General features: G+C 38.0%; 1 protein-coding gene across 7 annotated transcripts in view; it reads right to left on the minus strand.

Moving 5' to 3' along the window:
- Nucleotides 1–12,772, minus strand: part of asic1c (acid-sensing (proton-gated) ion channel 1c) — a 163,646-nt gene that overhangs the window by 20,780 nt on the left and 130,094 nt on the right. For all 7 annotated transcript variants that reach the window (XR_015851992.1, XM_088347260.1, XM_088347243.1 and 4 more), the window contains exons 3-6: nucleotides 10,701–10,828; nucleotides 3,363–3,513; nucleotides 1,893–1,949; nucleotides 417–570 (exon numbers count right to left, since the gene is read on the minus strand). Coding sequence is in view for 6 of the 7 variants with exons in the window: in XM_088347260.1 (XP_088203386.1) it covers nucleotides 417–570; nucleotides 1,893–1,949; nucleotides 3,363–3,513; nucleotides 10,701–10,828 (490 nt within the window). In the remaining variant the exon portion in view is untranslated. The remainder of the gene's footprint in view (nucleotides 1–416; nucleotides 571–1,892; nucleotides 1,950–3,362; nucleotides 3,514–10,700; nucleotides 10,829–12,772) is intronic.

Consider the following 12,772-nt stretch of genomic DNA (forward strand, 5'->3'; position numbering starts at 1 on the left):
TATTCCCTCAAACACAGAAAGTTAGCCTGGTCCTAAGGCAGCAAAGCAGCCCTAGACTATCACACTGCCACCACCATGCGTTACTGTGGGCATCATGTTCTTTTTTCTAATATCATTTTTCTCGCTAGATGAATTTTGTAATTGATAAATATATCCAAAAACACAGAAATCAGGAAGGAGGCAAATGCTTTTTCACGGCACTGTATAACAATGCTAGGACTGATTAAATTGTGTAAAATGTTTCAATACTGAAAATGGTAGTGAAAGTATATAATATCTGCCAAAAGGCTCGTTTCTGATAAACACTTGTGCCTAATTTAATGTGGGCCTTTGTAAAGTTCTGCATTTTTTAGGTGTCACTAGTGTATCAAAAAAGAAAGATATTGATTAAATAACCTAAACTTAGACATACTCACCCAATATACTGCTCAGTTTTGTTGAATTTCTTAGCCAGATACTTAGCGGATGCCTTACTGGGGATCTTAACCATGGACAGCTCCTTGCCATAGCGAGTCATGTTGCAGGGGGTCTGACACACACAGTAATCGTTGTCTTTCTCTACCAAAAAGTCTGTGGATGATCAAAGTCCGTCAAACACGTTGGGAAGCGGCGGTGGAGAAAATAAACGTTCAGTCCTACGCTAAATACAGCTCGATACACATCAGGAGAGTTGCAATTGCTGCCATCGTTCACTTTCCATGAAAGCCAGTAATGACTGAAGCTAAAATACTGTATCCGGGAAGCGGGAGATTGAGCTCCTGGGGCTTTTCTTTTGAGATCAATGCACGTAAAGTAAATGCACTAGATCCTCAAATAATGGCCTCCGATGTAAAAGAACTTGAGACGAATGAAATTGGTATGATTTTGTTACCATCTCATCAAAATCATAATGTTAATTTGAATCTTTTTTTTGCATAGGGATAATTTTCATTCCAGTATTTGCTCTACATTAAAAAATAACTATGGTCATATAAAATGTTTTTTTATTGTAGTATATTTTTTTCTCATTTCTTGCTGCTCCACACAACAAAAGTTTGAAAAATATCAAGTAAAAAAAAGAAGAAATGTAGTAAATTGGAAAAAAATAAATAATGAATATTGTGTGCCAACAGAGCAATAATTAGCTAGTCTTGCGTTATTATTATGCCCAAATGATTTCAAAATAGTAATATTTATTTGTCTACATGGTGTTGTTGTTCAAATGTTTGCAATGTAGGTCAGAAAAATTAGAGGTGGAATGGCAACTTTGATTTATTTTTTAATTAAATTTTAAAAGTATACCAAAATCTGTTTCTTTCGCTGTTTTCTTTTTTTCATTTTTTCAAACAAGCTGTAATTGATTACTATTAGGCTACTGAAGCATTTTAAGATATTTTTTTTGTGTGTGGATTCCAATTAACATGTCACCCACAGGAAAATATCTGCTTGTCTGCCGAACAGGACTGAAATCCCTTGCCTATCTATCAAGACGAAATAGTCCATTTTTTTCCATTACAATTTGAACCCGAGCAAGAAACATAAAATGTAGGAAAATTGTTCTGCATGTAAATATTATTCATTTGGTAAAGTAAAAGACATGATTTGGAATGATGTAAGTTATTTTGCATCTTTCCACATTTGAGAAAGGTTTCTCTTACCAGTGTATAAACCTTTTTTTTATTTGCAAATCTCAATTTTGTTTATTTTCGAGTGTCCTAAAAATGCTTGACGGCCACAAATGGCCCTAAACTATAGTTTCGGACACCGCTGCTCCAGCCCTTTTCATTTACCAGCTTGAATTTGAGGCCATTGTTTGAGAAACTACGTGTCAATTATAGAAAAAAAGGTTGGTCGGAAAGGTTAGCGTGATGTTAGAGAACAGTTGTGAATCTTAAGGCAGCGTGTTTACTCACCTAAGGCTGGGTCGGCACAGTCTTTGTACTGTTCAGGTGTGCAAACGGTGGAGGTCCCTGTGTTTGAAATAACAAATCTTAAATGTATAATAACCATAAACAGAAATAAAATATTACAGCAGACTCCGGGATATGGCAACCCCGCCGTAAGACATTTTCACATTACAGCGTCAAATACAATTTTTTACAGCCTCTTTTACGCGGTTTCCCCACTATCGACATCTCTAAGAGGACTGTATGTTATTGGTCGACGTCATATAAAATGCTGGTCTGCTATTGGTTTGCATCTTAGCATCATGACAATGCTAATTAGTTCTTATCATTCGTTTAGGAATATCGCGTGCTTCATTAGACTTAACGAGTCGGCGATGCACTACTGAATTTTTTGAGCTGTATTTATTCGCAATGGGTCCAAAGGCTTAGAGTGAAGCAAGACAGAAGCAATAATGTTATCACTATGGAAACCAGCTTGCAATTATCAAGAAATACGAAGAAAGCATGTGCATCGTTACTCACTGTAAGGAATATGGCTGAAACAAATCCATGTATCGGACAACTAAGACGAATATTGAGGTGATTAAAGCAACAAAGTTGTCTATTGGCCTGCCAATCTTCTCTAGTGGAATTTTTAAAACCAGCTTTAATTTAAATCCGCTGTATCCTCCTCTGTCTGCATCCATCCACTAACCTCACTCTACCAGCTTAAGTCACATCCCACCATAGGCAAATAAAAAAATCATTTTTCTTTGCATATATATTTACATTTAGAAGGTCATTTAATCATATACACATGCATTACACATAAATAGTACCTGTTGCTGTGTATATAATCATAAAGTTTTTATCTTGGGTGCCGAGGGATTTAGAATGCAATAGTAACATTATAATAGGGTTCTTTACTGTCATGATTACTGATGCGAGGCACCTGTGCCCGCTCCTTTGGCGCCAACTGCCTCGGACTCTGATTGGCTACCTGTCACTATTCAACCCCCGTCTTTCTGTCACCTGTTGTCAGTCCGTCTGCGAACCTCAGCTTTTCGACCCTGACTCGCTCCTGTTTTTGCTGCCGTCTGTTTCCCGGCTTCGACCCATTTTCTGATCTTGACCACGTTTTTTGCTCTCCTGTCCCAGCTACTGACCTGTTTTTTCACTCCCGACACCGCCATCACTCGCCACGGAAGTACCACTTCCGCGTTCAGAGCAACCTGCTTCCCGCGACCAGCGATCACCGGATCGTGTGTGTAATCCTTTCCCTTCTTCCCAATAAAACTGAGAGAAACATACGCAAGTGGGTCCTGTATCTGTTCTGGTCACTTTACCCCGCTATACAATAATTTCTCTTCGCGATTCCCACCTCATAAAAAAAATTAATATCCCGGGGGTTAACTGGATTCTTTTTGACAAATATATTTTTAATTCCTACTGTATATTATTTCAAGTATTATTACAAAACATTTGTCAAACCCCTACCCGGCATGTGGACCATCCTGCAGTTGCAGTTCTCCAACAGGTATCGGGTCTCGCAGTCGATGCGGCAGGCAGTAATACTGTATGTGGAGAAGTACTCGGAGTCGATGGGGGTCGACTTGCAGTCTCCCCAAGGCGGAGGGAGGTACTGAAGCTGAAAAAAAACAAATGCGTAGTTCGACCCGTGGCAGCAAGAGAGGCTGGTCAGCAACATGGAGAGGATCTCAAACTCAACGCATGGTCCGATAAAAAAACTCAAACATCGATCGGAGGCAAAATGACGTCATGCAGGATGCAGTTCTTGTCTTGGAGTGAAAGGAAGCAGAATAACATGAGAGGCGAGACTGTTTCATACTGGACACCACAACCAGAACATGAATAAGAACTGAATAAATCCTGACATGGAGCAAGGCTCTATTAGACTTGGACTTGAAGTACTATTCTTGAATTGGGATGCGTAACAATTTGAATAATATTAAAAAAATGTTAATGTTTTGTCTATTCACTCAGACGTATGTCGTTGTTTAGAAAAAAATAAATCCTATGCTGCAAAATATAATTCCGTACCCCATTGGCAGAACATTTTCCTTGTTTTAACCCCAGTGTTGTCCTCATTTTAAGAACCATCTTTTGTACTTTTTTTTTTTTTTTTAGATAAAAATGTTAATAAAACAACGTTTATATTTTTCTTCTGTTGGGACCAATCTAGGAAAAGTCATAACATTTTAAGTTAAAATATTATTTGGACGATTTCTTATGGGTTTTTAATAACACAGTTGTGGGTCATTTTCAGCCAAAGACAACCGGAAGGAGTATATTTTTTCTTATTTTAAGATATTTTATCTTGTTTTATATTAAAATATAAAACTTGTTATTTGAATAAGCAAATTAATAAGCTTTTCTTGTCTGTAAAAATGTATTCCTAAAGTGAGCCAAATGATTTACCACGTACTAGATAATTCAACTTATTTGAGGACTATTTTTCATATCTTATTATAAAATTAAGGAAATACTCAATCAAAATATGATTTTACAATTGGAATCAGCATTAACATTTTTATTTCTGCTGTGCGTATATACAATTCCACCGTATTCAGAAGGCTATTCGATATAGGTTAATATTTTAGTATTCAGAACAGATATTCGCTATGACTTATAATGTTGATATTAATTATGTGTACACTACAAAACATTCCCAACATTGTGGATAAAATATGCTCATTTTATGTACAATTGTTCACAATATGTTTAGAAAAATTCACTATAGTTGTTAATTTTGCAAAAATCTTGCTTTATAATGTATTCTTAATTGTTTTTAGTATTTAAAATGATGGAAAATAATGCCAAAAATAAGAGAACTTATCTAGATAAATATTTTACTTTGAAAGATGATTATTTAATAATTTAAATACATTTTCTCCTAACATTTATTTTTCAAAAACAAAATTTGTACTTTTACTGGCCATATTCTAATTTATTTGTATTTTTAATCAAACATGGGAGTAGGCCTAGGGGAAAGATGAAGTAATAGGACTGGGACTTCACTATCTTTGGTAGCTAATATTATTATTATTATTATTATTATTATTATTATTATACTGCAGATATTTGACCCACTCAGAAAGAACGGCCTTTGTTTATATCTTGTCAATACCATGAATCAATTAATTATGTCAAATTTATTTGAGTTTATAGTTTTCGTATCGCTGAGTACTATATTTTTAGTAGTTTGAATAAAAGAAGTATGACCTATTACAACTAGTCGCAAGTAGCCATAAAATATTCCTTGTATTTTTCATAAATCTTGATGAAAACTGCAAAATGCAAAAGGGCTGCCAATTGGAAATGAAGATGATGATTTACGAGTACCAGCCTCAAAGAAGGAGAGCCAACACAGTTTCGCTCAGAAACAAAAATCTCATCTGTCTTGGGTCCGACTTTGAACAGATTGGTAGGTAGTCACTGCTAATGAAACCTCATGAGCACTCCCTTTAAGAAAATGGTTCTCAAATTGTGAGGCTAGTCTCCCTTTGGGGCCACAAGGCTCCGACAAAGGGGGTGCAGGCACGTTTGACCTCGGAACTTTTCCCCCCAAAGAAATAGTTGTGATTGCACCTCCACTACACTAGGAAGCAGTGGCGCTCATTGGCAGTGTTTTGTTTACATTTGACCCCCATGCCCAGTATAAGCATTGAGTGTGAAGTGTCAGACATGTTGGGGGAGTCGCGAGAGGATTTATTTTTCTGAGGGGGGCGTGACAGAAATTAATTGAGAAGCATCGCTTTAAGAAGACATTATGCAGGGTGCAATGTGGTGGATATACTGTAAAGCACAAACTAATACACCACGACAATTAGTTATACTGGGACAGGGGGGTGTCATCAGGGCTTTGGGCAACATCAACTGACCACCATTTTTGCATGCAGCAAGGCCAGACAAATACACGTTGCCGTACGCTACCCTCTGCTCTTGGGTGGAGACAAATGTTTGGAAGCCAGGGGCCACCCCGAAGCCCAGCTGGTGGAGGAAAGGAGGCTCTGACTGAGTGTGAAGCTGGACCTTTATGCCGGCCTCGTAAGAAGTCTCATCTGGCCGAAGGGGCAACAGGTAACATACAGGTCACATCAGTAACATTGTTGGGTGCTGAGGTGGGTAGAGTAGCCCAAAAAATGACACATGTAATAGTACTGTTACTTCAGAATAATATGACTCAGGTAGAAGTGAAAAACAGTCATCCAAATAATTCTTTGAGTATAAGTAAAAAGGTACTTGGTGTAAAAACTACTCAAGTATTGATCAACTGTAGCAATGCCTTATTTATTGACATTTTTAAAAAATACCATTCAATAAGATCATCAAATTAACAAAGTCCATCAAACAATAGATTAAAAGTCTGTAAAAATGCTAGTCTGTGTACTCTGTTTGCTTGGCTACAGCTAAAGACACTGCGCATACTGTACAGTAAAAAAAAAAATGTTCCGACCCCTACCCAAAAGTGCCATCTGGTGGTTGTTTGTGTCAATGATCAAATCAAAATATTAAAAAAATAACTAAAAATCTAGATACAAGAAATGAGGTCTCTAAAAAATATATGCGCCTCAGGAGAGACAGAGATGCATACTGGAGAGGATTTAAGTAACAGGTTCAATGCAGCCTAATAATAGTAGTTTCTTCTTCACAAACCTACTATATACTATAAATAAGCTATAGAATAGAACTGTGTTCTAAGCCTGGAATTAAACAGTTCCAATGAGGTTGCGGAGCCTAAGTAGTTATTTATTTTATTTTAATAATTTTACCTAGAGGAACCGGGAATTTGGAACACATTGGCTATAAAATACCAGATGTTTCTATCCCTACCATTATGATATTAGTACTTTGCGACCCCTACTTCTGAACCAAAGCAGATAAATGTAGTATCCCGGGGCTCTAATGCATTTGCATCAAGAAGTGGCAGACACGTTGATCAACAAGATATCTATCTATTTATCTATCTATCTACCCTGCTCGTATCCCTTGAGAGGGGTGACCGACAGCAAGACACACACATACAAAAACAAAGAAAATAAAAAAGGAAAAAGGTAGCAAAAAACACGCACAATAATGTTTGGACCATGGCCAACCCAAAAGCCCAAACACCCAAACAAGTTAAGCACCTCGGCACCCAAGTTGGTCATGCTTTTGTCCCTCCAGATGAAACAGGACACATGAAAGCGGCCATGTCACTCGGGTCAGGGTGACACAACACCCTGACAGATTTCACTGGTTTACCCCTGCCGCATCATATGAGTGTCCTGCCCATCCATTAGAACACGTCTAAAAATCCTACTATCCTTTCACAACACCTCTCCACTCATTCCTATCACCAACAAGAGCTCAAGTTTCCACCATATTTACACCTCTTTCCTGCAGTGGACTCATAACACCATCCATCCACGTCAACCGTGGCCTTCCTCTTGGTCTCCTTCCATTTACTTCTGCTCTGTAGATCCTCTTCAACGTTCACTCCTCATCCATCCTCTCCAGGTGATAAAATAAGAAAACCTGTGTCATCGGCCGCACCAGATAGTTTGCTCATTTTAAGGATTATATTTAAGTAAATAGGAGTTTTAACCTCAAAATCCGTTTTTACCTCGTAAAATTACACACAAAAAGTTGTATTACACATACTAGAAAATTGGTACATACTGTAATATGTCTTGTTGCTTTAGGTGACCAGCTGTTATTGTACTTATACATTGTTTCACTGATCTATGTCCAAAAATGATCAGTCTGATTAATGCTGAATGCTCAGTCACATTGCATGCGTGCAGACTACTACAATAACACAATTTCTAAACAGTACAGCTGATTGACAAATTTGTGTTACTGATTTCCTAGTAATCCCAATTCTTATAATCCATCATGGTTTAGTAATTTCACTGGTAAGGATCTTATTCTACAATGAATGTTTTTATGCGGTGTTGCATTTCAGTGTCTGAAAATGCTATACAAATAAATTTCGATTTGCTTCAGATACTTTCTATTGCCATGATTAAATATATGATTCCAACATCACGTGTTTGGCTGAAAGATGATGAACTCTTTGAAGTGTTTTGACAAAAAATGAGAGCAGTTTATGGTGTCCAGGTGTATCTCGGTCCTCCCATGTTATTCTGCTTGAAAAAACAAAACAATGTCGCTTGCATTTCATGCTTATGGTTTTCTTCAGGAGCAAAATCAATTGGAAATTTACAGCAAAGGACGACGGGTCAACACAACGTTAGCGATCCCGTTCAAAACATGACACAATAACCGAACACGATGATGAAATGAAAGACTGCGGCAGTCAGAGGGCGACAGATGACTGATAGCTTTTGTCTTTTTGTACAAAGCCGTAATTCATCTTTTACCAACAGCACAGAAAACTACAGCCGGACTGAAATGTCAGCGTTTTCTGTCGCAGATGGAACCGGCAAAAAAAAGGAGCTTTTTTTCTGGGCAGATTTGATGGTTAACATCAACATGAAACGCCAGATTTTAATCAGCCTGTCAAGCTTGAAGTGCTTTGGAGGCCGCCACCAACGACGTGTTCATTAAAGCTCATATAAATAGAAAGCTTTTTTGCTTTGCTATTATGTGTTGGCATAATAACCGGCGACCCGAGAGTATGGCTGCCTGTGTCCGGGATGGTTCAATAACATTTTATGACTCTCAGCCTAAAATTGATCGAAACCCTTTCCAATTTTTTTGTCGATATTAACACAATTTCACGTGTGAGTAAAAGCTCATCTGGAAAAGTGTTTACGCTTTGCTTTTATGTCTGGATATGACTCTTAAGACCAGGGGTGTCAAACAGGTGGCCCGTGGGCCGAACGAGGCCTGCTAGGGGATTGAATCCGGCCCGCGAGACAACGCTCAGAGAAGTGTAAGAGAAAAAAACAGCTGCTGGTTGAAATATGTCCACTTGATATTGCCAAAGCCAGATGCCTCTGACAAAGACACTGTACTTGGATTTCTTTCTCTCTGTATCGCTCTCTTTCTCCCTTTTTTCTCACTCTCTGTCTCTCTCTCTTTCATTCTCTGTGTCTCTCTTTGTCTCTTTCCAACTGGGCTTTTTTACCTTATTTTTCTTTCTCTTGCTTTTACTCCTTTTCTCTCTTTTCTCTTTCTCTCTCTTGCTTTTCCCTACACTCTTTCTCCCCTTCCATTTCTCTCTCTCTCTGCCCCTCTTTTTTTCTTATTTATTTCTCTTTCTCTCTTTCTTGCTCTCTAATCTACTAGTCCGCCCCCCGAGAGAATGTTTGTTCCATCTAAAATAGAAATGAAATGAAAAATCCAAGAACAGCAACAATTGATAGCAAGTAACTCACACAATGATTGCGAAGCTCATAAAATCGATTGCGCTTTACTTTCATTTAGATCAAAAGTGTCAAACTCATGGCCTGGGGTCGAAGGTGGCCCACCACATCAATTTATGTGGCCCGCGAGAGCTTAAAATGTCTGAGAGTAAAAATAAATGGGACAAAAGAGTGCTTTGACCAAAAACAATATTTCCCACAATGCCAGTCGACTACGAATCCTTAAAATTATGAGAAATGAATCTAAAAATTTCTAAAAAGTTGTTGTTATTATTTTACACAGCAATACCTCTTCATACGGGATTGATTAATTCTGGATCGTGCTTCAGATATGTTGAGCACATTTTCCGGATGCCAAAAAACTAAAAACCAATTGATTTGTTCCCGGCCTCCTATAGGCATCCAAGTTAACTCTAAAAAGCTATAAAACAGTTTCGTGATCATTAAAACCACGTTCAAATCGTACATTAATGTAATGATAAAGTAATAAGATAAATAAGATGATAATAAAACAATGTTAAACCCAAGTCTCTGTTGGTAACATCAGTAAACTCTCGTAAGTTGGATATTTTTTGGATTGTCAGGCAAAATATTTGCTTGAAAGACTTCTCGTATCTAGAACTTCCCGTAGCTCAAGTAGCTTGTAGAATAGAATAGAATATATCTTTATTATCATTGATACAAAATGAGTTGAACATATTGTGACAACGAAATTGGACGTGGCACTCCAGTTACATATATAGACTGTATAAGATAAAAGATATAAAAAATATAAAAATATATATAAAGACTCGCCGGTTGTCAGTCCGTCAGCGAACCTCTGTTTCTACGAAGCAAGCACTTTGACTCTAACTCCCGTCGGTCCAGCTTTTTGCACCCGTTTTTCCACCTGTCCATTCCTGATCTCTGGCTACGACCTGTTGTTTGACCCCGACCACGGCTTACGAACCATTTTTGCTCTCCTGTCCTGGCAATCGACCTGTTTTTTTCCGTCCTTGTCACCGCCATCTCCCGCTCCGGAAGATCCACTTCCGCATTCTGAACACGATCAGATGGTGTGAGCGGCTTGCTTCCCACGTCCAGCGAGCACTCGATCGCGGGCGCTGCCCTTCCTCTTTCTATCAATAAACTTAGTTAATGTTACACATTTGGGTCCTGATTGCGTTCTGGTCGTGACATATGTAGTGACATTTTTTCAGGGCTACGTAAATGTTTGTGAGTTGATTTAAAGTTACCTTACATGGAGGAGTAGTTACATTTGTATTTCATACCAATTGCATTTAGTTACATTTATAAATTACACCGGGCCCTTTGAGGACAGCCATTACGCTGATGTGGTCCTCGGTGAAAATGAGTTTGACACTCGTGATTAAATGCATTTTGCGCCGATTTTCCTACGAGAAAGCAATGACATCCAAGCAAGGATTTTTTCCTTTTTTCACGAGACAAACACAAGTAAAGCGCGGGCAACAAGGATGCGAAAACTGTAACAATGGGATACCAGTTGCTGCTGACATGACACAAAAGTTTGAAAACCAGGGGCCACGCCAAATCCCAGCTGGTCTATGAAGGGCGGCTCGTCCTGGCTGTGGATCTGAACCTTGATTCCTGCCTCGTAGGACGTTTCATCTGCGGATATACATAGCAAACCGCATTTTGTGCGGGGTTTTTGTGTTCCCCTCCCATTTTTACAGGGCAGGCTGAAGAGTTCTGCAGTGCTGAAAGCCAAGATCACATGTTAAATTTATGACACAAAGCTAAGAAATGGTGTTCAATATATGTATAGGACTCGCTGCGAATAGGTTTTGCGTTATTCATACCACCTTGGCTGTTTTGTCTTGTGGAGGCTACCTACCTTGTTTCTTCAAATAGATGCCTGGTATATAAAACAAGAACTATGTGTTTTTTCTGTAAAAGTACTGTATTTTCCGTGCTATAAATCGCACCAGCTAAAAAAATGCATAATTAAGAAGGAAAAAACATACCAGTTGCACCTGGAGTATAAGTCGCATTTTGGGGGGAAATGTATCCGATCAAATCCAACACCAAAAACACACATTTGATCTTGAAAGACAATTTCATGCCTCAGTAAATATGGAACATATTGGGAGTTATTCAGATAACTCTAGCATAAACAACATGCTTACCAAATTATTATCTCCACTCCGAATCATTTAATCTAATGATATTTTAATCTTCTGTGTCACTCTAAATGGTAAACAACTCCACCAACTCGGGAGGTAGACGATAAGCCACTTCCTCCTTCCGCTTCTATGCACATTCAAGGTTAAAATGATCAGTACAGGCCTAGAGCTCCCTCTTGTGGTTTAGTGTGAAAATAAAATGTGAAATTATATACCTTTACCGGTATAAAAATGGAAAACTCAATGATGTATTTATGTGTCAATAATTTCACATACAAGTTTTACTGCGATTTGTAGTCCAGAAAATATGGTAATTATTTCAGGTCATCGACAATAATCGTAATGCAGATGAATGTTAAAATTTTGATTGATGAGTAATTTTGAAGTACCATAAATTCCAGACTGAAAGTTGAAGAAAACAGGTTAGCTGTTCCTGCGAAGTATACTCCAAAGCGACTAATCCAAATTTAAACGTATTTTAACAGACAAGTTTTGAATGTGTAAAGTGACATTCAGTTTTGAGTGCACTGGAAACTACAGTCTTCTTCTTTTTGCCCCAAACTAGTCCAGCCGGTTTTCTTTAAAGTATTAAATTAACATTGTCTTCTTCTGCCTGGAAAGCTTGCTTTGTTCCTTCACGTAGACAATTCTGGCGTCTCTGTCAGCATGAATGCATGAAATTAGAATAATCTACTTCTGCAAGGAAAGCTTACATTTTTTGGGGTGTTTTTTCTACTTTTAGTTATCTGAATTTATCATTTTTATATTGAAAAAGTGTGCCTTGGCTGAAAAGAGGTTCAGAAACACAGATTCAAGCTATAACTCTCACAGACACTTATGGCCATAATAACTAAATACACAGGTATTTGGCCTAAATGGTGTTGATTCTGGAACACAACAGTATATGTCATTGTAAGTCACTTTTCGTTTCTTATTTACTAATATTTACCTACCTTTGTTTAGCTTACCCAAGCATAAATCTCAAAGGATTATATGAGGACGGTTACTAATGGGTATTGAGGTAAATATCTTTTATCAGATGTGCTTAGAGTTAAAACAATCAATCATAGTTTTGGGAATAACACCATTATAAATAATGACGTTGCCCTGCGTTGTTATTTTTTCAGTAACAAGCTAATCTAATTATTTTCTCCACTGTTACAATGCCGTTACGGATACTGACGGTCAAAAGTGATGCGCTACTTTAAAACAAATTCAAGCAAATACCAGCTGCAGCTACACTGTTCGTTCAGGTTTGGGAATAGTGCCTGTAAGAACCAAAATTCATCTCATCTCATTAGCTGTACCGCTTATCCTCATTAGGGTCACGGGGAGGAACCAAAATTGATGTTTTAATTAATTGTTGTTCTTGTTTTGTCCATGGGGTGGCGAATGTTAATTTGGTTGTGTATAAAGGTAGCAATGCCTG

This window comes from Urocampus carinirostris, chromosome 1 (genome assembly GCF_059441175.1).
Source record: "Urocampus carinirostris isolate Australia breed hairy pipefish chromosome 1, RoL_Ucar_1.0, whole genome shotgun sequence".
Taxonomy (NCBI): domain Eukaryota; kingdom Metazoa; phylum Chordata; class Actinopteri; order Syngnathiformes; family Syngnathidae; genus Urocampus; species Urocampus carinirostris.